General features: G+C 38.3%; 1 protein-coding gene across 9 annotated transcripts in view; it reads left to right on the forward strand.

The window, feature by feature from the left end:
- The window catches only part of COL12A1 (collagen type XII alpha 1 chain), a 102,009-nt gene that overhangs the window by 18,058 nt on the left and 57,060 nt on the right, over positions 1–26,891 (forward strand). For all 9 annotated transcript variants that reach the window (XM_030490230.1, XM_030490233.1, XM_030490235.1 and 6 more), the window contains 11 exons: positions 243–515; positions 2,813–3,085; positions 4,072–4,344; positions 15,450–15,719; positions 17,575–17,841; positions 19,710–19,902; positions 22,625–22,746; positions 25,396–25,545; positions 25,631–25,750; positions 26,298–26,462; positions 26,653–26,799. In XM_030490230.1, the coding sequence (XP_030346090.1) occupies positions 243–515; positions 2,813–3,085; positions 4,072–4,344; positions 15,450–15,719; positions 17,575–17,841; positions 19,710–19,902; positions 22,625–22,746; positions 25,396–25,545; positions 25,631–25,750; positions 26,298–26,462; positions 26,653–26,799 (2,253 nt within the window). The remainder of the gene's footprint in view (positions 1–242; positions 516–2,812; positions 3,086–4,071; positions 4,345–15,449; positions 15,720–17,574; positions 17,842–19,709; positions 19,903–22,624; positions 22,747–25,395; positions 25,546–25,630; positions 25,751–26,297; positions 26,463–26,652; positions 26,800–26,891) is intronic.

A 26,891-nucleotide genomic window follows, 5' to 3' on the forward strand; every position in this document is an offset into this window, starting at 1 on the left:
AAATCACTGAGTTGGTGCCTCTACTCTTTGTTGTATGATGTGAGACAACCTAAACAGGATCATAATGACATTTGATGGCTATAAGCAAGTATAGAAAACAAATACAGTTGCATGTGCAACAAATATCTGTTCTATTAGAATAAATCATATTATTGAGGGACATTTTAAATTTATTTTAGAGATTTTGTGTTAAAAATATTCTAGCAAGTATGCCTCATCTGTGCATTTTCATTTCCATACAGCTTATGTACCTGCAAAGAATATGGTCTTTTCTGATGTAACATCTGACAGTTTCAAAGTGAGCTGGTCTCCAGCTGGATCTGAGGTTTTGTCTTATCTCATTAAATATAAAGTAGCAGTTGGTGGAGAAGAATTTATTGTTTCAGTACCAGCTTCAAGTACTAGCTCAGTTCTCACAAACTTGCTACCTGAAACTACTTACACAGTCAGCGTGATTTCTGAATATGAAGATGGTGATGGCCCTCCCTTGGATGGAGAGGAAACCACCTTAGAAGGTAGGCTTCCGTTATTCTCAGACACAAGAGTCATGTGTTCAAATAAGAATTTGCTTAATTGAGAGAATGGGTGTATGTGGAACAGCCAGCTGAGCCTGAGGAGCTGTACTGGTATGTGGAATGAGAATAAACATTATTGTCTCTCAATGCATTTAGTAAAGGTATACAATTCCAATAATAGGCCCACTTTAATTTTTTAAGATTAGATTTTATTTTCCCTGAAAGTTGGATGGATGCTGTGTTTCTCTGTAATGGCCTATTTTCAAATGGTGTGTTGTCAATAATATACTCGTTGACATGTATCAATCTTAGTATACACTTGAGTTGGACTAGGTGATTATAGGTCCTTTCCAACTTTATTCTGTTCTGTTTAATAATTATGACTCTGATGCAGGAATGTACGCTCACTTTAATACATTTAAAGTCAAGCATGTACCTATGAAGTTTTCCATGTCTATATCTAAATTATGTTAATAGAAATTCTGTTTTACATACCATAGGATTAAAGGGGGCTGAGTTTTTGGTCAGCTGTTTCTCATCAGAACTTCATGGGTCTGATCCAATAACTCTTACTGATTCAAAACTTCCGTTGATGTCACTGAGAGTTTATGTTATCAATGGCTGTAATTTAAGTGGTAGGCTGTAAATTTAATGGTAGCAGTACCTTTTCTTGGTAGAGTTGCCATGATGCACTTCCACTGATTTAAAGGAGAACGATGACAGTAAATTCAATTTTCTATTCCAGTAGTTGAATACTCAGTCTAGTCTAAATCATGCTTTTTAAAATATTGATCCACTCTTTTTTCATTATTCCATGCTGTCATTTGTGACCTTTGGTGATGTAAATGGTTCCAAGGGAGCAAAAGAAACAGCACGGAAATTTGTTAATTAGTCTTTCCTTTTAGGACTGATTGATAGAAATACATGCTTATAAAATAGCTTAGTTTGGATGTTAAGTTTGGAAGATACAGGTTTCACTGTTGGTGTGCATGTTTCCGTGACTGTACTAGTCAGAATGTTTTGGCCACACATAACTTTCCCTTAAGAAAACAAAATCTTGGCTGATGATAGAAAATGTAGCTTTTGAGTGTAAGGGACAGGAGAAGGAATAGCTTTAATAAAAATAATCAGTGTTCCCATGTTGTAACTGATTATGCCTTAAATAATTGTCAGCATCTTGATCTGATGAGGTCTCAATATGTCTGAGAAGAGTTCTTTTGCAATCATGTAAACATCAGCAGCGGTCCGTGCAGATCTAGCTAACAATTTGGGCCAGACAGTTTTCTCTGCAACTAATTTTGATTTCAAGCTTTTAAAGAATTTGAAATTGAGTATTGTGTTTCACATGAGTAGAAAATAAGTTTAATTCTTTAAAACTATGATTATTAATTGCTCTACTCTTAACAAGCATGTAATTTAACACGGAAGAACAATCTTTCTGGCATATAATGTTCCAGTCGAATTATAATTTAGATAGTAAACAATAAAAAAACCCCAAACTTTTTTTTGCCTAAATGACAATGCAACATACTGCTAGGCAACTTGCAATGCAGTAGATCTTAATGGATGTTGGAAGGGTCAAGTTACTCTTTGGTGTGCCCACTGAGTTCGTATGAAATGACCTGAGCTGCTGTATCTTTTGTCAAGGAGCAGACTAGATTAAATGATTCGGTACACTTTTTCCTTAATTTCTGTGTTACCAAGCTATTTTTTGTCTTTGAGTTTGTGATTTAAGTCAGAAGCCCTTTTTAAACACTAGATGCAACTCATTGCAATGAATATATTTTTTGTTGTGAAAATTTAATTTAAAGCAATAGAATTGCTTTTGTGTTTGTTTGGTTGGGGTTTTTTTCCCTGTTGCATTTCCCTTGGTCATTTTTTTAAAATTGGAGAGCTATCTGTGTGTAGTCAGCTATCTGCAAAGGTCGTGCAGAAACAAATGGCCACAGCAAAGAAACCTATATGATTTGTTGTGTTAAATTTCCCTACTATTCCCAAGTGTCCCTTACACAGTTCAGTTCTACTGTTACCACTAAACACAGTCAGACTCTCTTAAGTTTCACAAGTGACTGTGTAAACTGAGATTAATGTACTTTTGGGGACAGCTTTGTTACACTGCTAATTGTAACTCTGGCCCATAAATTTTCGGAAATGCCTAAAACAAGGGGAGGGCAATATAAACTGTTGTTTTGGTAAAATGGATAAGCTAATAGAATGGTTGGAATGATTTCACTTCAGATAGATACCACTTGATTAAAAGCAAATATTTACTAATTATATGTGTATATTTTTTGTAGTTAAAGGTGCTCCTCGAAACTTAAGGATAACAGATGAAACTACTGATAGCTTTGTAGTTGGCTGGACTCCAGCTCCAGGAAATGTCCTACGGTACAGGCTTGTGTATAGACCAGTTACTGGAGGAGAAAGGAGACAAGTGACTGCCTCAGCAAATGAACGATCAACTATTCTGCAGAACTTGATCCAAGATACAAGATATGAAGTATCTGTTATTCCTGAATATCAGTCTGGGCCTGGGAATTCTCTGAACGGATATGCAAAAACTGATGAAGGTACATGATCAATGCTGTGAATGTAGTAAGCTTGAGAAGAACTCCCTGCATGCTCACATATTTGTACTGAAAAGAGAATAACCCACATTGGCCATATGTGTTATCCCAGATGAACAGGGAATTATAAAATTACTCAAGCCTAGTTGAGAGGTAATTTAAGACAATATAATTTACCAAAATTGTAATATTTAATTTCAAAATATAGTCTATTGAATCTGCAGTACCTAGCAAGGCAGCAAGGTAACTTGGGTGAAGAATCTGCCTGTGTGTTTAATTAATTGTCCTTGTGATTCTTCATATTGTCAATTATATAAATTACATTTCTTTTCAGCAAAAGACCCTGTTTACACTTTGTTCTGAATGGCTAACAAGGAATGAATGAAACATTTAATGTACTAAAGTTATCACTTTAAGTGGCCTTAACTTGTATGAAAATGTATGATCCTTTAACAGGTATTACACCTTATTAAACAAAATCCGAAGAGTACAGAGACAGTAGAAATGTTCCGATCACTGGAGAAACTTCAATAAGATTTTAAATATTAGAAATCAGAGAAACTATAATCAAAGAGAACTCTGTAGGAAACCCTAATGTGTTCATTTCACATTTCACTTGATCTGTGACTTGATTGTGCAGACAGTGACTTCAACATGGTCATGACTTCATGGTCAGTGACTTCAGCATCTTCAGTGACTTCAACATCTTGGTGTGCTGAATGTATAAGGTGCTAGTATGTGTAAGTGTTCCAGGATTGAGCCTGTTTTAACAGAAAAAAATAGGTGCAAAAAGACTTTCCTGGACATTTTTGCCTAAGGAATGTGGGGATAGAATTATAGAATTATACAATCCTGAATACAGTAGCAGTGTTAGTGCAGGCTATTCAGGAATAATTTTTTTCAGCAATAAGTCCTATGTTAACCTAAAAAAGTAATCCACTAAATGAAGCTTGCTTCAACTTGTTTTCAACATCTTTTGACATGTGCAGTCCGAGGAAATCCAAGAAATTTGAGAGTGTCTGATGCTACAACATCAACAATGAAGCTGTCCTGGGGTGCTGCTCCTGGCAAAGTGCAGCAGTACTTTATAACATACACTCCAGTCTCAGGAGGTGAAACTAAGGAAGTGACTGTGAAAGGTGACACTACCTCTAAAGTGCTAAAAGGCTTAGATGAAGCCACTAGGTATGCATTGACTGTGTCTGCCTTGTATGCATCAGGAGCAGGAGAGGCCCTTTCTGGAGAGGGAGAAACACTTGAAGGTAATTATTATTTCTGTACAGTCATTCATTTATTTGACTAATGTTTAAGGTGTCTTAAAGTGTACTGTCTTCCTGAGTTTTCTGTAGAAGTAAATATGTGAACGAAAAATAGCCATACAGACATTCTTCTACTTTACAGGGATTTTCCAAACTTACTGTCCATTAGAGAAAACAGTGGGGTCAAATCACTGGTTGTGAAGGAGACTCTAGGTGTCTTGAAAAAGATGTTGTCAGAAGTACGAAACAAAACTGACTGTACTTCCATACCAGCCTTAGTGAAATATCTTTGTCTTATACCTCTCAACCTCTCTCAGTTTTAGTAGCAGATTGTTCTTAATGTAACAGGATTAATTAGTGGGGTTAAAGTATCTCATCCATTTTAAAATTTGCAGGGTTTGTGCTGAACTGAGACTGGAAGGTGTTCAGGGGCCGTATTTTCATCAGAAAACCAACATCTAGTCTAGTCATAGCAATAATGAATCATATCCTGCTTTTAATTAATAGGAGTAATAACCTGGAGCTGAGCATTAACAGAATGCTAGCAAAAGGGTAAGTTGGAGCCAAAGACTCTCTTATAAAGAGGGGAGGTGGCTCTCCCCCTCCCTTCAAGCAGAGAATTTTCCAGACTTCTCTGGAGCATTCTTAGTGTCATCTGTTAATTGTCAGAGGATAGGGAAAGCTGCCTTCTAGGCCTTGAAAGGAAGTGTGACTGTGGTCTGTGCTGGCCAGGTATGTATTGCTAAAGTCTGTCACTGCAGCTGTGTAGGCATGGCACTTGAAAACGTCTTTCAGATTAATTATGTGGAATTAAATCTCATCCATTGACGCTAATGGAGTTAAAGTAAGGGTGTACTTGGCCTTCAGTTTCTCCATCAGTTTAACTTTTTGTTATGACATAGGTTAGAAAACAAACCAGAAAATCTATTTAAAATAGGAAACTGGAAAAACAAGCAAACAAAAAATTTGTTCCAATGATTCACCAATATGGTGAATTCATCCCACTAAAATTTAGGCACTAGTTTGAACACTGCAGTTTGCAGCATGGACTCTCTAGGATTCTTCAGTGATTGATGAAGGAAGGCAGATACTTCTGGAAGGCAGGTAGTCCACCTAAGGTCTCATTTTATCTTCAAAGGAACATTTCTCTGTTCACTGACTATAGAAGGACCAACTGAGAGCTAGACACAAACCTCCTGCCTGGCCCACTACCCAAGTCTCAGATGACTATCAGGTGACTATTCAAATTACCTACTTACACTGAGACAAGGTGCAGCCATCAGAAAATCAGGCACCTTGTGGTTTATGTTGAAAGTTCCCTAACTCCCTCACTTTCAATACCCATGCAAGATCCAAAATGCTTCTTTTATAGGAGAAAAGAACCTGTCACTTGCTCATAACACTACTGAAATCCAGGTAAAGGAGAACAGATAGCTGTATTCTCCCCATATCCTCCAGAAAGGCCAGAGGTGATCAGGATTTAATGAACTTCCCTGTTGGTGGTGGTGGTGCTGCCACTTCCTTTTGTGTGGTATTCTAAGTCTGACACTTTTTTGAAGGGAAGAGGGGCGGTGGAGCTGTAGCCCTTGCTGTCTGGGAGAGTTTGAATTCACATCTCCACATCGCAGTGGATTCACAAAGCTGTAGTGTATGGTGGGCAAGAGTCTCCTTTACTCTTTCTGTTGAACCTGTACATTCAGAAATACAAATTTCACGCTCAGACAAGAACAGACTAGATCCCAAGTAGACAGAGGAGCCTGACAGCCCTGCTTTTTTCTCTGTCAGTGGAGAGAGGAATGCCTTGGTCTTCCGTTGCAAATCTTGAAAGGCATCTGTCTCTCTGTTAAACAGACTGAGTTGTCCACTTCCTTAGGGAGATGCCTCAAATTTTAGTGAAGGGTTGACCAAGTTAGCTGTTTACATTTGGTGGAAAGGTTTTCACTATCTTTGTAGGAAACCTGAGAGAACCTTTACTAATGGGGAGCTCTGGAGAGATCAAGTGTGTTGCAAATTCATAAAATAAGCTCAGCTTTTTAGCCTATGATAAAACTTGAGAAATAGAAAAGTCTTTTAAGGTGTTGCCTAGAGCTTCAGTTAAAACACATTCTAAATGGAGAGAGCAGTGAATGAAATACAGCAGAACCGAGAAGAGAGAGTCATCAGAAAACCAGAATTCAGTCTGAGATAGAGACTATCTTGTCCTTTCCATACTCCACCTCCCCCTCCCTAGGAGGGCTGTGATTCTGATTTGGTCTTTCTGCAGTGGAAAATTGGTTTAAGAGTCAAAAAATTTAAAAGAATAGTTGACTATAGCTCAGGAATGGGTTTATATGCAACCAGATGGAATTTAAAATGGATGTTGCACTTAAAAGGACACAGAAGCATTCCTGTAGGAGATTTTACTCTAAGCAACTGAATTAAAACCGTATGCAAAAAATTCTGTGACAGATTTTGTCTTGGGATCAATACAAATAAATAAACATCCTGTCACTTAACTGAATTACTTTTTATACAGTTCCTCAGTTGGGAGAAAATCAAATTAAAAATGACTTTTACCATTTTGGCAGGTGTAGCTTTTTGACTCAAATGCATATACTTTGAAGATTCAGCTGGATTTGAAAATCCTGTCAGGATACACTCCAGAAAACATTACTCTTCGTATTGAAGCTGTCTATTAAATTTTTCTTGGTTAGATAAAACGTTAGTAAGAGTATATACAGATGTCAGTCATTACTGGGTGATCAAAGGTAAAGACTAGAATACAAAGTTCTGTTTGCATGACAGCAGAGGCATAAATCATGATGTTTTCTCATGAGACATCCACTGTGTATTTTAGTAATCAGCATATAGGAGTTTCGTGGGGTAATAAAAATACTTAAATTAGACCAAAACTCTTTGAACATAGTCCACAGATATTTTAAGAGACTCTCTGACTAATGGTATGAAGGGTTCTCAAAATATCTGTTGCAGTACATGTAAGACAACATTTCACTGTGTGGTACTCTCTTACCTCATTGAAGGATAAAAAGACAAAACCTTTGAGGAAAAGCAGACAATTAAAAGTGTTGCAATTTTGGAACTGAAAGGCAACATTCAAACTTCAAAGCTTAGTATAGAGTTTACTTGAAAAGAGAAGTCATGCTGCCTGTGAAGCTAAAATAAGTACGGTTGGGCTCGCCTGAAAATTTACACAGGTCAGTGAAGCGAATACTCGACTAACTATTAGCTGACATAACTTGTCTGACTGAGGCTGGGAATGGGACAGATCTTAACTCCTCGAGAAATAAACTTATCAACAGTAATGACAAAAAAGCTGTGAAAGGAAGCATAAAAAAGTGTTAAGTATTTCAGTTAGTTTTTCCGTGAGCCATGGTGTCTGAGAAACAAAATAGTGCCATGTGTGTTTTTCATTGCCAACAGCACTGAAGTACTGAGCACTTAAGTATTTTCCTCTATCAGGAATCCCAATGGGGCTTACTTGATGTCTTCACCATATGATTTCTCACCAAACCTACTCAGTCAGTGATGCCATAGTTGCTGGCCACTTCAGTTCATCATCATTATGAAGAGCTAGGCTTGAGATTGCCTTTCAAACTGTGGCAGTTGTTGGTTTATGGTATTGATAACATCATCTAAGGAAAATCAGTTTGGGTGCAGTGAACATTTCAGCACCAGTAGGAAAGTGAGAAAAGAGGAGCTGGATACAGTAGCTTCTCCAGCTATTGTATAGTCAAGTGGCAGGAAATGAAAAATCCAAGGTCTCAGATGTTAATGGAATTTTACTGAGTCACTAAATGGTCCCCTGGGACTAAGGGTGTAGACAAACATTCTTACTGCCTTCAGTAATGATTTATTTTGCTGTACATGTAGTAGGAGAACTCATATGGGCTGGTACTGTATTCAGTTGCAAGGGCAGCCTTCAGTAGAGAGAGAAAAACTGATAATTTTTTAGACTGCTCAAACATGATTTGCAAGAAGATGTCTGCGCAGGCATGGATTGAAGGTCCTTCAGTTATGTATGTTATAGCCAAAGTATTTTTAGTAGTTACAAATTTCTCTTGGAAGTTCCTTCTCTTCCTCTGTTTTGCTCTGCAAGACATTTTTTTCAGTGGTTTGAAGTGGCTTGTTTGTTTCAGGATACTCGGGAAGATTAATCCGCACAAACCCAGCCAGCAATCATTCTGTGTACCTGGTATCATCTACCAGCTGGCTAATCTCTGCTGCTTCGTTTGTTTTTCTTTTTGCTAAGTATATGCTTGCCCTTATTGTTTCACTGCATAAAACAGAGAGGGCAAACATTCCCCCAAATAACTGCATAATCTTTTCTATAAACTGTTTGCATAGCTATCTAGCCCAGCTCAAAGATGAAACACATGCCAGAGGATCAGAATTTTATGAACTGTTCCTGGACAACACAGTATAGAGAGTTTAGCAAATGAGTAATCAGAAAATTTCCATACCGTACTGGTAATTGTTATTCAGAGAGAATGGGTTTCTTTCTTTTCTGTGTTTTTGGAGCGGAAAAGGGGAAACAATATTTTTGCCCCTTTGATGCAGGAGTATGCTTTCCTTTTTCAGTAATCCATATTTTAGGAAATTTATACTGCTCTGATCTTTTATACAGCCTTTTTCAGTCACTGGCTGATTTTATCTGCAGTTATGAAGTACCATCCAAAGGTGGAAGTTCTGGAGCTTAGTATTTCATAGTGCATTAAACACAACTGCACATACAAAATATGTGCTGTAGAAAACTCTCTACTTTATCCTCTCACTTTCAAAAGTGCATGGTGATCCGTCACTAGGCAGCTTTGGTTGCAGCCCTTCTATAACAGTGCCATGGAAAAATTTTCCTCAGACATATTTTGTTGGCTGTGATTCCCCTCAGCTCACTCGGTGCCACTGAAACTGCTAAAGTAAAATAAGCCAGTGCAGGCTGCCATTTCCCATGTGGTGGGGCAAGGCTTGTGACAACTGGGGGAACTAAACAAATTAGCACTGAGTTTTATTTGATGGTACATAATACAGATTGAAGAATAAGCAAGAAACACCCACAGGAATGCCTTAAGGAAAAGTCTCCCTCTTATTCCCAAACACCCCAAAACCCCCATTTTGCTTTCATTTTTTGGGAGGATCATACGATTTTACCCAAGTCATCATATACCAGAACTAACAATGACAAACATGGTGGGGGCAGTGAGCGTAAATGCAGCAGACAAGCGGTTTGCGAGAGGTACTGTTTTTCTAATCTTTTTTTTAGTAAGAGAGGTGGTTTTAAGTCTGGCAAGAATTTGGTTTTCTGCCCAAAGGCTTGCTGTCAGATGAAAAGAACATACTGTACATTAGCTGCTAAATAGATTAACTTTCATAATCTGCAGTTGTTTTAAAGAAAAAAAGAATCGTTGCTAGATTAAGCAATCTACACAGTAATGTTTAATCCTAATGAATGTCTGAAAAATTTGAAAGCTGCAGTTCTATTTTATGAATGTCCTTTTGCTGGCAGTTATGTATTTTTCAGAACAGACTTAGGAATATTTCAGTTACTGACTTTAAGCAAGGGACTCATTACATTTGTAATACAAATTTCATCAGAATTTAGAAAAAAAGCCTTCTTTTTTTTTTTTTCTGGAAAAAATTGTGTTCAGATTCCTGTCTTGCTTGTACTGAGAAATTTCAAAGCATTTCCACTTACATCAGTGAAGTTCCTAAGCTAGAAATGCTGTTGGTGTAAATGGATGTAGTTCTGTTGATATAAATGAGACTGCTAGTCTAGATTAGCAGACGTATCAACCCATTTTATTTCTTATCTTTGTAAACTTTAGAATAAACAACAAGAGGTGTGGTGTATTAAATTCAGGAGATAAGTTTGAGATCTAATTTCATCACAATAGCTTTCCCTTTAGAAAGAGCAGCTTTATGTTTCTGTGATATAGGACCTAATCCTGCCATCCTGTTTGATGGGTAGCTATTTGTGCTGTGAGAACTGGGTTGTACTAAATCAATATGGTACAAAAAGTTGTCATCACTAGGTCACTTTTCAGTTTCAAGTTATTTTCTGTTGTATACATTTCTTAGACCTTATGTTGGGGGGGGCCCTCTTTTTTGTCAGAAAATAGTAGTTATTTGGAAAAGAAATTATTTCTTTTTGCTGTTTCTATGGTACCATAAGAATGCTTTATAAATGAATGACCTCCTACAGACAGAATAGTACAAATTCAAGTGACATTTTGTTACAATGATGTTTTTAGCATATCACAGGGACTTTACATAATGTTCAGACTGCATAGTCCTGCTTCCGTCCTGACAGAAACATGGACTCAGTTTCCTCAGGAGATTTAATGCTGTTTCATGCATTTCTAATATTATACATTCCAAGATTTTTGAATCTGACATTTGAAATTGTCTTCTGATAATCTGTGGAAACTTTTCTTACTTTTATACAGGAAATGAAATATATATCAGAAAAAAAAAAACAATACAGGAAGTTTGAATGAATAATAAAAAGATATTCCTAGACAGTTGAGAGTAAAGTTAACTGATTAACTGTTGAAAAAGATAGATAAAACATTAAAAGGACTGAGTATGAATTCTTGTTGGCTTTATCCTAGAGCAGGGACTCAGAAGTGCTCTGGCCAAAGTACCTTTGTTTTGGGTCAGAACTCTCCTGGTGTGTGTCTTCTCACCTTTCTGCATTCCCAGTAGCAGAAGAGCAAGAAACTTCCTCTAACAGGATCCAGTGAGCATTCCCTTTGCGTAGCAAGTCCTTGACTCTCCTCCGCACCATGTCCACATCCCCTCTCTACGTGCCTGAGGGCTGGTACTCCAGGAGTAACCCTCTACTTTGTGGTTCAGAGGAAAGGGTATCAGCTGACCAAAGTGACTTGCCTCCTGCAATGCTGAGGAGAGTTTGATCATTTGAGTAAAACTGATCCTGCGACCATCTCATCTCATGGGTGCACTTGGATGCTTGGCTGCAGCGACCTAGCCTGCCTACTTAATGGGATATTCCTGATGTAAACAAGGCAGGAATCAAGTATATGCCTCTGCAAGAGAAGGCTCATTTATATAGTTGATTCTGACCTTTTCAGATGCTGGCTTCTATCAATCCTATGTTTAAACGAAATGAAACATGGCCCTGCATAAAATTTACCACTGCAGGTTATTTTTGAAAGCTGGTTTTGAGAGCATATACAGGAAACTGTTTAAACTTTGGGTTCAAACGGCATGTACAACTCTCACTGAAGTTGTCTGGAGTTGTGTAAATGTTTCTGAGAGGAAAGGCCATTTGAATAATGCCATTAATTTTTATGAATGTTAACATTTTAATTTTAGCTGATTCACAGTCTTGTGTTCAGTAACAACAGTGATTGCTGGAGAGCTATGGGAAGTGAGCCAAATGGACACAGGGAAACTGCTTTAATATTATATTGTCTCTGGCATACTATAGTGGAAAAACTTAACATGGAAACTGGGCACTGCAGAAGTCCAGAACTGGGTGTAAAAGCACCTGACTGAAAGTTACCAAGTTAATTTTTGAGTGTGCTCTGCACTGAGTGATAGTAGAGGTGTACAAGGGACTGTGGGCAGACAGCACTGAGCTAAAAACTTCTTAGAGAATCTGATAGCCTGAAATTGGTGACTGACGTGCTTGCCTAGACAAGGGTTTGACCTGTTCGTGCAAGCACTTTGTTTTACTGTGTATGTACTCACCAAGGCTTACAGCTGTGTTTACACCAGCTGGTTTGGTGCTCCAGAACACCATAGGACCTAATGCCTGTTAGGGGATAATTTTCGAATAACAACTGCTTCCTCATTTGCTGATGGCTTGGGGGCAGTATAAAATGATGAGTATACTTTAGCTTCCATTTCAAGTCAGGAAAAAGCAGGAGTCTTTTGATAACCACTTGCGAGCCAGCCAGCCAGCACTTTTCTTTCTGACAGTGTGCATTGTCCTTCCATGCTCCTTATCCAGTCTGTTTAAGCAAGTAGGCAAAAAGCAGATGTACAACAAGCATTTCTGAACACATGGACCAAAGAACAGAATGACTGCTTAGGGGTCACAGCTGTGGATTTTTTCTTTCGTTTATTTTTTTTTTTTCTTTTGGTGAAATGTAAGCAAGGTAACTAGGTATTTTGGTTTTAATCCAAGGGAAAATATCGCATAGGTCTAATTGTACGTTTGCTAGAGAGTGTATGATACCAGTGTTATTGTGGAGCACAAATATGTTTCTTGACTCTGAGTGTAGCTGCTTAGATAATATTTGAGGGAATCCTAATAAATTAAGACTTACACTTGGACTGCATCTTAAACACAGGTGTTCCCCTAATACCAAAACATTTGTGGGAGATTCAGTGAAGCAGAAAAAAGCTGTCAGTGAACTTCCACCTCACACATGAGGTGCAAATCAAGTTAGTGTGTTATGTTAAAGAAATGTTCTCAGTTGCAGTTTAACATATAAAAAGTCTAATTTCCCTTAGTAGGTAAGTTGTCTTGTCAGCAGTTTCCAACTATTTGAAGTAAAAATTTTCCATTTAGTTCTAGTGGTTTGGTAAGAATCCCAGTCCCTTTTCCCTCTCTTACCTTGCCTTATAAAAAAGACATTTAGTTCCAAAGATTATTTCTTTCAGAAGCAACAGTAATGGTGTTCATTACAGTCCATTCCAAACAAATTATTTTCCTCTGTTATTTAATAACCTCAATAATGACTTTATCAATAATGGTTTTAAATGTGCAGTTATTTTTGCAGTGTTTCCAACATATATCATTAGCTGTACCGTCCAAAAGTAGACTTGCAAAAATTGTGCTGTGGTAGCAGATACTTCAATACTGAAATCATGTTGTGGCACAGCCGTGTTTTAAAGTAGCCAAAATAAAGTGACTTGTATATTTATATTACGTTAAAATATGGAAAGAAAGGTTTTTATTGTGAGACATCTGTGCATTCTATCAGGTTAGGTTTTCCATATTTTTTCCATTTGGATGGCCTTAATTTTTTTTTTTTTTTTTTTTAATTGTATGAAAAAGCCAAGATTTTAGAGTAGAAGCTTAAGAGCAGACAGAAAAATTGGTGTAATTTACTTCTGAAGGCAAATCTTTTTTTCAGGCTTCCAGAAAAATCGGTCTTTGGAGTTTAGATTCTGCCCTGGCTTTCATTTAGTACAGTCACTGAATTCAGTGGGACTTCATGAAGCATGAGCTGAATCAGGCCTTTTCACTATAACTTTTTCACTATATGCAACTACTATTGTTGTGAAATGAAAACCAATTAAACTTTACCAAAACCTCTGTATCTTAAACTTTTTTTGAAGAGAAGATGGCATAAATTGTGGTGATTTATATTGTGAAGCTAAAAACTGGTTTGAAGAGTAAAATTGTAAGAACTGATGCAGAGTTAGGATGGAAAAAGAATTGTCTGCAGAAAAACATGATGGAATGTCCCAAGACTGTGAATTAAAATTAGAAAAAACCTGCAACACAAGGGAATTACATTACATGCTCAAAGGAATTATATTACATGCTCTATTAGCTATATTTAAGAGTCAGCTTTGTGATTGGAGACGTACCTTCTGATTCTGTAATCTCTGTAGCTAACAAATCTTTATTATACAGTAAGCATTGTTTTCAGATAGATTGATATTATTTTCCATTCATCATTAAGCCAAGTGGGATTCATTGGCTCAGTTTTAATGAAGTTCTGCTGGCAATGAAATAGTTGCAAAACCAAGCTTTCTACAGGTAGTCCTGTTTGCTCCAGTGGGATTATGTTTGGAAATGTTGCATATTTGCAGTAGAAGTGAAAGACAAATGAATATGAAAAGTGAAAACACAGTATATGACTTAGAGCAACTTGTTGCTCAGTCTTGGACTGAAACTGCTTCAGGCTTCTGAAAACAGTGAGGTCTGTTCTTGCTATGAATCTAAGCAGTGGAAATTGGATAGGTACTGAATTTCTCTGTGTTCAGAGATTTTGAATCTGGTCCCATGGCTGCTGTGGTATAACATAGGGTTATAGGATATTTTTATCAGTGCACTGAAACTTAACTGTAATGCCATGAGGCCACCTCAAGTGTTTAAGACCTCTTGCTAAGCAGTGTCTCAGGAATGTATTTTCAGGGAGAAAGACCACCGAGAATAAACACCAAGGAATACTTCTGTGTATATGTGGATGTGGTTTCATAGATCCCTTTTGCAGATTTTGCTGCAGTGAGGCCATTGCAATAAACCCACCAGTCAGTGCTCCTTTCCTGCCATCAAAGCCAGCCACTGCAATAGGAAAATTGAACATATGTTATAAATGTATGTTAAACATTAAACAGAAGCACTCCTTTCACTGCACCACTTCAGACCAATGAGCTCCATTTTTAAGAAGTGGAATTACTCTGATGTGTTAGGTGAGACTCAAGCATACAGCTGTCAACTGGATTTCACAGACTAATGAGTTTGTCTGCTTTGTTCCAAGCTGGCTGGAACAAACTACAGGGAGGAAAGAGGCACAAGTCTTATGAGTGGAAAGAGGGAGAGTGTTTTGTACTGTAAGTGCAGCATGAAGTAAATACGCTGCAAATAAGTTATAAACATAAAATGAAATAGCTGATAGATCTGGTAAGTAATAGTCTGGAAGATAAAACTAGTACTATTAAATAAGAAAATAAGGTCGTAAGAGAAAGGACTGTTTGACTCAGGTAAAAGTCTCCTTTATTTACCACCCTCCCACCCCGAAAAAAAGTTACACACATGAAGATGAAAAAGAATGAATAAAATAAATTTTTTTACTTAAGAGTCAAAACCTACCTAAATCAGCCACAGCACATCTAAGCACTTGCTTAATTCCAAGTATTTGATTAATGCCATTTTTATTTTGCATATGCTAAAGCATAACTGCTAAGTATCTTGCATGGTAAGAGATAGGATCATTCATAGTCTAAAGTTAGCTTTAAGCATTTTATTGAAATCTCTCAATTTTCTCTTGGAACTACAAATATATGTTGAAACTAATATTGATGGAAAATGTTTGCTTTTGCTTTTATGATAATTTTTACTTTTCCATTTGTACTTTGCTAACTTTTGCTGTTTGTATTTTAGAGACAATTTGCTGTTTTCTTTCTTGTAGAACGTGGTTCACCACGTAATTTGATTACCACAGACATAACTGACACCACAGTTGGGTTATCATGGACGCCAGCTCCAGGAGCAGTTAATGATTATAGGATTGTGTGGAAATCACTTTATGATGATACAATGGGAGAGAAGAGAGTGCCTGGAAATACAGTGGATGCTGTTCTAGAAGGCTTGGAGCCAGAGACTAAATACAGGATTTCAGTATATGCAACCTACAGCAGTGGAGAAGGAGACCCAGTAGAAGGAGAGGCTTTTACTGATGGTGAGTGTAGTGCACCATTGCCACTAGTGTAACATTCTGTTCTTGATGAAATTACGATATTTTAAAGCAAATGGAACTTATTTTTCTTCACCTTTTTTTTTCCTGAAATTTCCTCACAAACCAAAATGCCACATCAGATCAGTCAATTCTGGCTTTTTGTTTGACAATTAAATAAAAAGAAAATCTCACCTATGTCATGTAGATTTGGATTCAGCAAGAGTTACTTCCACCTTAAGATGTGATTTTGTCTGCAAATTATTCTGAAGCCAGACTTTCGCAGGTTTGGTATAGCTGCTGGAAGTCAGGTGGAAGAAATGTTATGGATAGAGTAAGAAGGAAAGGTGGGGCAAATTCCCACAGAATCAGTGAATTTCCTTTCCAAGCTATTGCCCTTTCCAACCTTCACAGTCCTTAAACTGAGTGATCACTTACTGGGTGATTTTAATGTTTGTTATTTAGCTGTCCTGAGGATCTTTTTTCTTATCTGGCTAAACATCATGTAGTGTTAGTCAAAGCAGGCTCAAGTCTCTCCTGCAGTGTAGGCAAAGTAAAAAACATTGAGAGGCCAGGCATAGCTTGTTGCTTTAGAGCAAGAATTGGCAAGTAGAGGAGCCAGAATGAATGAAGGGGTGCCCTGGATCAGCCTTCATGTTTCTATTGTTTGTCTAAAAGGGCCATGTGAATATAAAGCCTGAGGAAGTGCTCTGGGGAAGCATCATGTGTGTTTACATGTTCTTGTACTCTTTCCTAAGCATCTGTTTTGACTACTGTTGGAGACAGACTGCTGAACTATTTTAACCTTTGTCCTTGACCTAGTTGTTCTTAAGTTCTCACCAGAGTAGCGTTTGCTGCCGTTGGTAAGAGCTGACTCCCCAGGGTCAAAGCAGACTGCTGTCCCACATCTTCCTTCTTTCTTCATGAACAGCAGCATTAGCTGTCCTGCCTTCTCCTGGTTAAGTAGGCAGCTTAGCCGGATCATTTGTTACTTCTCTCAATGTGCTGCTCAGGGAACCTGCTGTCAGGCCTATCAGTAGACCTAGACCTGAGACTAACATTGCATCTTTCTGGTACAAACACAGAAACTGTCACTTCCTAAGACTGGGAGACGATACTGTAGCCTGTAAAGTCTACCCTACCATGTGATGAAATACTGGCTGATTCTGGCATGCCAAGAAGGTTCTGTTTTGCCAAAACCTAGATGGCTTATTCCAGCTGACAGCCAGCATTACATACCTTTCAGTTCACTCCAGATCATTTGTCGCATTTTTACAGTCTGGAAAATATCTCTTAGAAGCCGAATGCTACAGTTTGTAGCGAAAATGCTTTATTAGTCCATGTGCATAGTGGTGAGTGATTTTCCAAGCATTTGGAAAGTCACTCACCACTATTTGAAAGATAGTTTCTATGGAGCCCAACAGCCAGCAGTTTAGGTATTTACCAGTGCCTTAGCAGGTCTGTAAATGTGAAAGTTAGAAAATCTTTACAGAACTGTGTGTTCATAAAAAAAGCAGTGGCTTTATAATTTATCACTTTCATTTGAGAGTGCTGAATCCATTATTTAATAGATTACTGAAAAGTGTGACTAAATAAAACTTGCAATTACACTGTGTCATTGTGCAATTTATACTTCTTTTTTTCTCTGTAGTGGAAAGCACACTTGTGTTTGTTTAGTCTATTACAATTGAAAAAACTAATTTGACAGTGGCCTGTGAGATCCCCCACAATCAAATACTGTAATTTTGTAAAGGGCAATTTTTATTTTTTTTAATACAGCAGAATGAATGTTGTAGGCATGCATTTGAATATATCTTTGTGTGACAAAATAAACATTTATCCATATTTTTACACTGAAAAGTATCACAAAATGCCAGGACTGTGACAGTAGACAACGAGACAGAGAATACAATGAGAGTTAGATGGCAGCCTTCACCTGGGAAAGTCTTGTCATATCGTGTGTACTACCGACCACGCAGTGGAGGAAGACAGATGTTTGGAAGAGTAAATGCTCCTGCTACAAGCATAGTGTTAAAGCGGCTTAAGCCACGGACTACATATGACCTCAGTGTTGTACCAATTTATGATTTTGGACAAGGAAAATCAAGAAAAGCAGAAGGAACAACAGGTATTTATCATAAGTGTGTACAAGATTTTATAAGTAAAGTTTTGTACTTAAAATTAATAGTCATGATACTTAGAAAAGTATGGAGTGGTGGAGTCTGCCAAGATCATGAATGGACAGGCAAATTAAAGAAGATGTCAGATGTTAAGAAGACAGGTTGATTTGTTCAAAACTTCACTATGTCATAGCCTGAGCACAGGTTCTTGCTGTTGATATTGGGAATGTAAATATGGTATAAAATCTCATTGAAAATACTGAACTTGTTTTGAAAAACTGTCATTAGAAGTCAAAACAAGGTGTTTTGTGAGGAAGACAGTATATAGAATAAAACAAGTGTTGTCAGTTGTTTCATAATTTGCTTTTTGGTTGTAGGCATTGATTAAATAGCCGCCCAGCATTCTGTTACTTAGATTTGTCTTCTTTGTTCACCTTATTTTTTGTGGAAAACCTGAGGTAATAAAAAGGGGGAGTAGGTGATTTTGAAGGGTCATTATTGGAAGCTTGACCTCAGAGACCATAGTCTACTGGACAAGCTCTTTTCTCTCAGAAGCTGAAACTCTAAAACATTTATTAAGTCCTGGTGAGGGAATTTTTGTGGTAAAAGCAAAACTAATTTTCTGCTGTGCCTTTAGTATGTGTCTGATGCTGGTCTTTATTTTTGTAAGGAAATGTTCTCTTGGTATCCAGATCAATCAACCAGATAAATTTCAGATCATCCAGCTGCTTTTGATATTTTGTTCATCTTGATACGTGATATGCCTCTGTGCTTTCAGTGTAAATAGTTGTGGTGGTAATCACACTTTGGAAGAAAGTGGAGCCTAGGTGATCTTCTTAGTTGAAGCTGTCATGATAATTCAGGGAGGAGTATCACGAGAGATGAGACAGAGAGGCTGTACTTTTCCTTGTGAGTAGGAGTGTATCTATGATTTCTCAGGGGAATTCACAATCTGCGGACATTTATGATCTTTCAGCTATAGTTAGACAATTCCATAGGCAAAAGGATAAGACAAACTCTTTTTTCATAGTGGTGACTTTCTGTTTACTCTAATTCCCATTTTTGCAACTTTGAGATTTCACTGCTGCAGTATTTTCTACAACTGCACTTTAGATTTATACAAGGCAAAAGTGACACAGAAGCTCTCAGCAGGCTTATTAACCACTTTGTCTGTGAGGACTGACCTGCACTGGGTAGCTGTTAGTCTTCAGAGGAAGATGCTCTTGACCTAAAAACCTCAAGCTGTTTGGCTGCACTCCTCTGAAGAATTATTTTTTGACATACTGCCATACCTGTGGTTGGTGAAGTTGCTTGAGGTGCCAGGCCCTGAGCCTGTAAAGGGAGAGGACTGTTGGCAGGACCTTTTCTATGAAAGGGTCCTTGCTTCCACTCTCTCCATACTCTGACCTCTGGGACCCAGAGCTCTGAGGAAGAAGCAGCTTGAGAAGTATTGGCAACTACTTGCTGCCATTTAAAAAAGAGAGGGCTAATTTAAGCTAGTCATCTAGTTGCTGCATAGTTAATAGAGAGAAAGACTGACAGTGGTTAGTCCACCTATTCTCAATATTTATTGAAGATCACATGGATGTTTAAGATATAGGTGAGATGAATCTCTGTCTGTCCTTCAGTCTGCTGACTGTAGAGGGAGCCTTAATAACAAACCTAGCTCACATACTTATGGGTTAGATAGCTAAAAGTAAGTGAAGTAAATCTCACCTTTCACCTCTTGATGCTTGTCTTTATGTCAAAGGAGAGATAGAAAGAGTTTAGGACCAGCATTAATACTGGATTTTCATACAGATTTTTATGTAAGAGCATACTTGATTTTTTTTCTATAAGCAGACCTAATTTAAACCCTTTCTTCCCATCTTTGCAGCCTCACCCTTTAAGCCACCTCGAAATCTGAGAACTTCTGATTCAACTATGTCAAGCTTCCGAGTAACATGGGAGCCAGCTCCAGGGCGAGTGAAGGGGTACAAAGTCACTTTCCACCCTACAGAAGACAACAGGAGTCTTGGAGAATTAATAGTGGGGCCATATGACAGCACAGTTGTATTGGAGGAGCTTAGGTATGGATAATAATCAATGTCTTTTTATTTTTATTTTTATTTTTTTCCCCATAACTTTATCTTAGAGTTTTGTTTAATCATGATCTGGGATTGAAACACCTGGAAAAAGTAAGAAAGTAATTTTGTCAATAAGCTAGGATGATCTTGTTATGCAGTCTCTGGAAAGCACTTGGCAGGGCTCTTTCTGAGATTATTCATTCACATCACTTGTGTTCTCGCAGGAACTGAAATTCCTGCAGAGCCTGTATTCTGCATTTTGCATATGAGAAAGCTAATGGGATACTGGAAAAAGTTGGGATTTCTAAAGTTTCCTCCCAAAAGTTCCATACTTCATGTTTGTTAAAAAAAAGCTTAGTTTAGTTCTTGATCCATTTTCTCAGATAAATCAGGCCTGGATTTATAAAGTAGGCTTCAGACCATGCCAAAATCTGTTATGCAAATATACTAAATATATTAGAAATTGGATCATTAAAAATCTTAGTATTATCGAATGGTTTGGTTTGGAAGGGACCTTAAAGACCATGTAGTTCCAAGCCCCCTGCCATAGGCAGGGACACCTTCCACTAGACCAGGCTGCTCAAAGCCCCATCCAACCTAGCCTTGACACTGCCAGGGATGGGGCAGCCACAGCTTCCCTGGGCAACCTGTGCCAGTGCCTCACCAACCTCACAAGGAAGAATTTCTTCGTTATATCTAATCTAAATCTACCCTCTTTCAGTTTAAAGCCATTTCACCTTGTCCTATCACTACATGCCCTTGTAAAAAGTCCCTCTCCAGCTTTCTTGTAGCCCCCATTTAGGTACTGGAAGGCTTCTATAAGGTCTCCCCAGGGACTCCTCTAGGTGGAACAACACCAACTCTCTAAGCTAGTCTTCATAGGAGAGGTGCTTCAGTCCTCTGATGATCTTTGTGTCCTCCCTCTGGACTTGCTCCAAGTCCATGTCCTCCTTGTGCTGGGAGCCCCAGGCTGAACACAGTACTCCAGGTGGGGTCTCATGAGAGCGGAGTAGGGGGGCAGAATCACCTTCCTCGACCTGCTGGTCATGTTTCTTTTGGTGCAGCCGAGAATACAGTTGGCTTTCTGGGCTGCGAGTGCACACTACTGGCTCATGTTGAACCTGTCAACCAACATTCCCAAGTCTTTCTCTTCAGGGCTGCTCTCAGTCCAGTCTCTGCCCAGCCTGTATCTGTGCTTGGGATTGCCCTGACCCAGGTGCAGGACATTGCACTTGGCCTGGTTGAACTTCATGAGGTTTACACGGGCACACCTCTCAAGCCTGTCAAGGTCCCTCTGGATGACATCCCTTTCCTCCAGCATATCAATTGCACCATGCAGCTTGGTGTTGCCAGAAAACTTACCGAGGGTGCACTCAATCCCACTGTTCATGTTGCTGACAAAGATGTTAAACAGTGCCAGTCCACATAACGACCTTTGAGGAACACCACTCATCACTGGTTTCCACTTGGTTATTGAGCCATTGACTTCAATTGTCTGCATGCGACCATCCAGCTAATTCCTTATCCACTGACTAGTCTATCCATCAAATCCATGCCTCTCCAGTTTAGAGAAAAGGGTGTCATGCGGGACAGTGTCAGATGCTTTGCACAAGTCCAGGTAGATGATGTCAGTTGCTTTTATCTTATCAATCAATGCTGTAACCCAGTTGTTGAAGGCCATCGTATTTGTCAGGCATGATTTGGCCTTAGTGAAACCATGTTGGCTGTCACCATTCACCTCTTTATTTTCCATGTGCCACAGCATTGTTTCCAGGAGGATCTGCTCCATGATCTTCCTGGGCACTGAGGTGAGACTGACTGGCCTGTAGTTCTTCATGTCTTACTTTTTTTCAAATGGGGGTTATTTTTCTCCTTTACCAGTCAGTGGAAATTTTACTGGCCTGCCATGACTTCTCAAATATGATGAATAGTGGCTTGGCCACTTCATCTGCTTGTTCCCTCAGGACCTGCAGATGCATCTTATCAGGTCTCATGGACTTGTGCACCTTCAAGTTCCTTAGATGGTCTCAAACCTGATCTTCTCCTACAGCAGGCTGTTCTTCATTCTCCCAGTGCTTGCCTTTGCCTTCTGTGACTTGGGCAGTGTTGCTGGAACACTGGTGAAGACTGAGACAAAAATTTTGTTGAGTACCTCAACCTTCTCCATATCTCGGGTAACCAGATCTCCTGTTGCCTTCTGGAGAGCACCCACATTTTCCCTAGCATTTTTTTCTTTTATCACTGATGTACCTATAGAAGCTTTCCTTGTTGCCTTTAACGTCTCTGGCCAGATTTAATTCTATCAGGACTTCAGCTTTCCTAACCTGATCCTGGCTACCTGGAAAATTTCTCTATATTCCTCCCAGGCTACCCTTTTCACTCTCTGTAGGCACCCTTTTTATATTTGAGTTTGTCCAGGAGCTTCTTCTTATCCATGCTCCAGGTGGTTTTGCCTGACCTCCTCTTTGTTGGGATGCATTGCTCCTGAGCTTTAAGTCTTAGATTACTTGAAAGATGAAGGCTACGAGTTTAAGTATGGAATCTAGAATCAGCTTTTATATTGTCAAAACTCCACTCTTTTGTGGAAAAGGTAGTCTTTGGGCTTCACATTTCAGCATTTTCTTTTCCATGGGGTATTTTTTTCTGTGAGAATTTCAGAAGTGAAGTGTCAGCGTTTAGCTAGCCAAATCATTTTAGTTACAGTACATTTGTTTAACTGTTGCAGGGCAGGAACTACCTATAAGGTAAATGTTTTTGGAATGTTTGAAGGAGGAGAGAGCAGCCCCCTGGTTGGACAAGAGATGACCACCCTTTCAGATACTACTTCGGAGCCATTTTTATCTAGAGGTAAACATGATTGAAGAAAGCACAGTCTTGGCTTTTGGATAAAAAAAGACCAGAAGCTTACCAGCATTTCTTTATCATTTTTCTAATGCACGTAAATATTTATTTACAGGGTTCAGTGTACTCCCTATGCTGATGACATAACCCCCAGTCTAGAATGACCACTAAGTATGCCCCAGTTCATGATTCTAGTCCTTTGCACCCTTTGGATGATCTTACAGAGATGATAACTCAGACAACTCATGTTTTGCTGATTACTCAAAGCCATCTGCATTGCATTTTCAAGCCATACACATCTGTGTTAAATCACATAAGGTCAAATTCCTGAACAGAGATCATGGCTCATCTACAGGGGTGTTCAGAGGAGTAGAAGAAGGAATTTTAAGCAGATCTTTAGTATTTGCTTGTCCTTATATGGTGACTCTTCCTTTTAAGACTAAGAAGATATCATAAACAAAGATCTGATAGTTGGGAATGTCCCAGTATTATTGTGTATTATTTAAGTTTATATTCAACATAACCATCAGTGAGTAATTACTTTGTGATTTTGGTTTTTTTGTCTTACAATAGCAGGAGGAGATTTAGTTCAGAAATGCAATTGCTGAGTGATCTCCAGTGTCTGGGAGTTTTTCCCTGTGTAGCTAAACCTTCCAGTCATAATTTTGATAGCAGCTCTCTTGGAGTGGTTAATGGGCCTCTGCATATTAATAGTTGTGCCCACCATACTCTCAATTAATACTGGTTGAGGAGAGTTTCAGGGTTCAGTTGTCCTTCATGAAAAGCATAAAGAAGCAGGTCTTTGCTTCTTAATAGCCAAGTATACATGCAGAAGTAAAGACTTCTCTGCCCTTTCAAGGTTTGCATAACCATCAGAGAGAACTTGGTGTGGAGAAATAACCTAACTATAAAGGCCTTTCAAAGTTAAGTAAAGAAAAAATGTGTCTGACAGTTTCCTCTATATTCTTTCTGCTTAACCTCTCTGATGCCTTATTTCCACAGGGCTGTGTAAAAAATACCTCATGTAATGTTATTCACAGCATTTTTAGGAACTTTTTATTTAATTACTGTCCCATTCTGTCTAAAACAAGAGGGTAAAATTGAGAAAAACTACATAACAGGCCATCAGTGACATTACAGTAAAGTTGTAATAAATCTGGCAGAAACGTAATTGCACCTAGAGTAGTTTGTTAGTTTTTATTATGGCAGCTGTCATATCTGTCTTCAGTGATATAGTCTTTAAGCTAATTAGGTTTACTAATGCATGGATTTGAGTCATGGTTAATGTGAAAAATGAATTTTATATCTGAACCTATAAATGTAATAGCACATTATTTATTAATAGAGGGAAAAAATCACTCTAGGTCTGGTGCCTTTGCTAGAATTTTCCATGTGGGGAACTATGGTAGTTGGAAGAAAAATAAAAGTCAAAATAGTTTAACTTTTATATTGTACATAAAGCTAACTGTAACTTCCATATTAAAGTTATGCATGCAGGTTTTTGAACTAACATGGTTTTGCTTAAACCCTACTCCCAACTGATTTTGTTGTCCTGACTAAAGACTAGATCTATATTTTCTATGCAGAAGAGGATCATACTTTTAACCCCCAGGTACATGGAATAGTTATATTCATGAGTCTACGGTGTTGGATCAATTATGTGGAACATATATGAAATCACAATATCTTTCAGCTGTGATGAGTGTGGCTGCTTTTTCTCGATGGGATTTCTTCCATATAAAGACCAGAAGCTCTGATGGCAGGAAGCCAGAAAATTTGCAGCTGGTAACAGAATCTACAGGAAAAGAGAGAGAGAGCAAGGATTTTTTTTTTTTTTTTTTTTTTATTTTTGCAAATGACTGTGGATAAAATCATTGTGTCTTTCTGTTTTGTATAAAATTTTTGTGATTTTCCTTGTGATGAAAACAATATGATGTGCATTTTATTCTGTAAGTTGTAAACTGAAGATATCTGGAACAACTTCCTACCTTTTCAGAACATTGCAGCTTTATATAAATGTTTGTTCTTGTCCCCTCTCTATCTCTTGACCTGTGTTTGTGTTTGTGTATCTTGCCTAAATTGTGTTCTTTCTTTCCAGTATATGCAAACTTCTATACCACTTGTATTACCATGTCTTTTTCCCCTGAAAATTCAGAAATGCTATTTATTTGAAAGTGGTTGTAATATATGGTATTAAATTGTGTATTGCATAGTTGAAAGTTTAGCTATCCATGACAGACTAAAGTACTGTAAATTTGGATAATTTGATAATGGCCACTGCCATAGCAGCTGTTAGTTTAGTAATCTAAACCTCTGAAATCAAGTTATCATCAACCATCTTTAAAGACCAAAACAGATAATGACACGACAAAAAAGAAAAGGACTGGCCTTAACATTTGCAAAGGTTTATTTATAAAAGGAAACATACATGAAGAAATTTATACAGCTTTTGCCATGGAACCAGTGACTAGTGTGAATAACGTTCACAAATAGGTCATACTTGACAGAGTGCCAGTGAATAAAACTAGAGCTACTTTGGAAGCTAACTTGTGACATATGTCATCTAAAAGGATGAAGAAAGAAAGTTATCTTTCTAAGGCTATATTTTTCTGTTTGAAAGCTATCATGCTAAGGTTATATTTTTTTTGTTGGCAGGTTTAGAATGTAGAACCAGAGCAGAAGCTGATATTGTGCTGCTGGTGGATGGCTCGTGGAGTATCGGGCGGCCAAATTTTAAAACTATCAGGAACTTCATTGCTCGTATTGTTGAAGTTTTTGATATTGGTCCTGACAAAGTACAGATTGGTAAGTCCTCATATGTTGGAGGGAAAATGAGGTGTAGCTGCTACACAGCCACATAATAACTGAGTGATAATGGCTTTTTTACCAGGTCTTGCACAGTATAGCGGAGATCCCAGAACAGAATGGAATCTCAATGCTTACCGAACCAAACAGACTTTGTTAGAGGCAGTAGCCAACTTACCATACAAAGGAGGCAATACTCTAACAGGTATGTCATACTTCCAGGATTTTCCTTAAGCTCCAATAAAAATAATTATAGTAGGTGACCCCAGTATTGTTCAGTGAGTTCAAATTTGTCCATGATGAAAGGGCCTTACAGTTTAGTATGTTTGGAAGAGAATAGGCATAGCATAGACATATAAACTCAGTGCAAGTCTGGAGAAATGTGATGGAGGACAGCTTGGGTGATGAAGAGCTTGGGTTGATGTTGAGCATATGAGAAGAAGAAAAGGAAGTTCCATGTCAGGGTTGGGATGAAGACAAGGTGAGGACCTAGAAGAGAGGCTAGAGGAGATCAGATAGGAGGGTAATGCATAAAAAGTAAGAGATTAGAGACTCTGACATGGCTGAAATAGTATCAGTTGCTGATAAGTCTAGATGATAGGCTGCAACTAGATTCCAGGTGCTTCTAGAAGGAAGTAAATTGTGGTATGATGATGTCAGAGTGAAATCACGAGCATGAAATACTCTCCTTTACCATGACTAGCATATGGAAATAATTTATAGTGATGGTTACCTTCTTTGTATCATGCTAGGAATGGCCTTGGATTTCATCTTAAAAAACAACTTCAAACAAGATGCAGGCTTAAGGCCCAGAGCTCGCAAAATCGGTGTTCTCATCACTGATGGCAAATCACAAGATGATGTAGTCACCCCTTCGAGAAGACTCAGAGATGAAGGGGTGGAACTTTATGCAATTGGTAAGTATTATAGGAAGAGGTGGCCTGCACCAGCCCCCTCCTGCCCATCTGCTAAATGCACAGAGAAGTGGCTACATACATGAGTACCTAAAAAGGTATTCAAAGAATGTGTTTAAGGGCTGACATTCATAGCATTATGCTTCATGGCCACAATTTATAACAAGTTTTGTTTTTGTGTCTTCTCTGTAAGGTATTAAAAATGCAGATGAAAATGAATTGAAGCAGATTGCAACGGATCCAGATGACATCCATGCTTACAATGTTGCAGATTTCTCCTTCCTGGCTAACATTGTTGATGATGTAACCACGAATCTGTGTAATAGTGTGAAAGGTCCAGGTACATCACTTTTTCAGTCTAATTCATCCTTTTCCATTTATGTGCTTGCACTGCAAATTCCTTTTTATTACTTACTGGGAACACTGTGTAGC

Source organism: Strigops habroptila, chromosome 6 (assembly GCF_004027225.2).
Source record: "Strigops habroptila isolate Jane chromosome 6, bStrHab1.2.pri, whole genome shotgun sequence".
Taxonomy (NCBI): Eukaryota; Metazoa; Chordata; class Aves; order Psittaciformes; family Psittacidae; genus Strigops; species Strigops habroptila.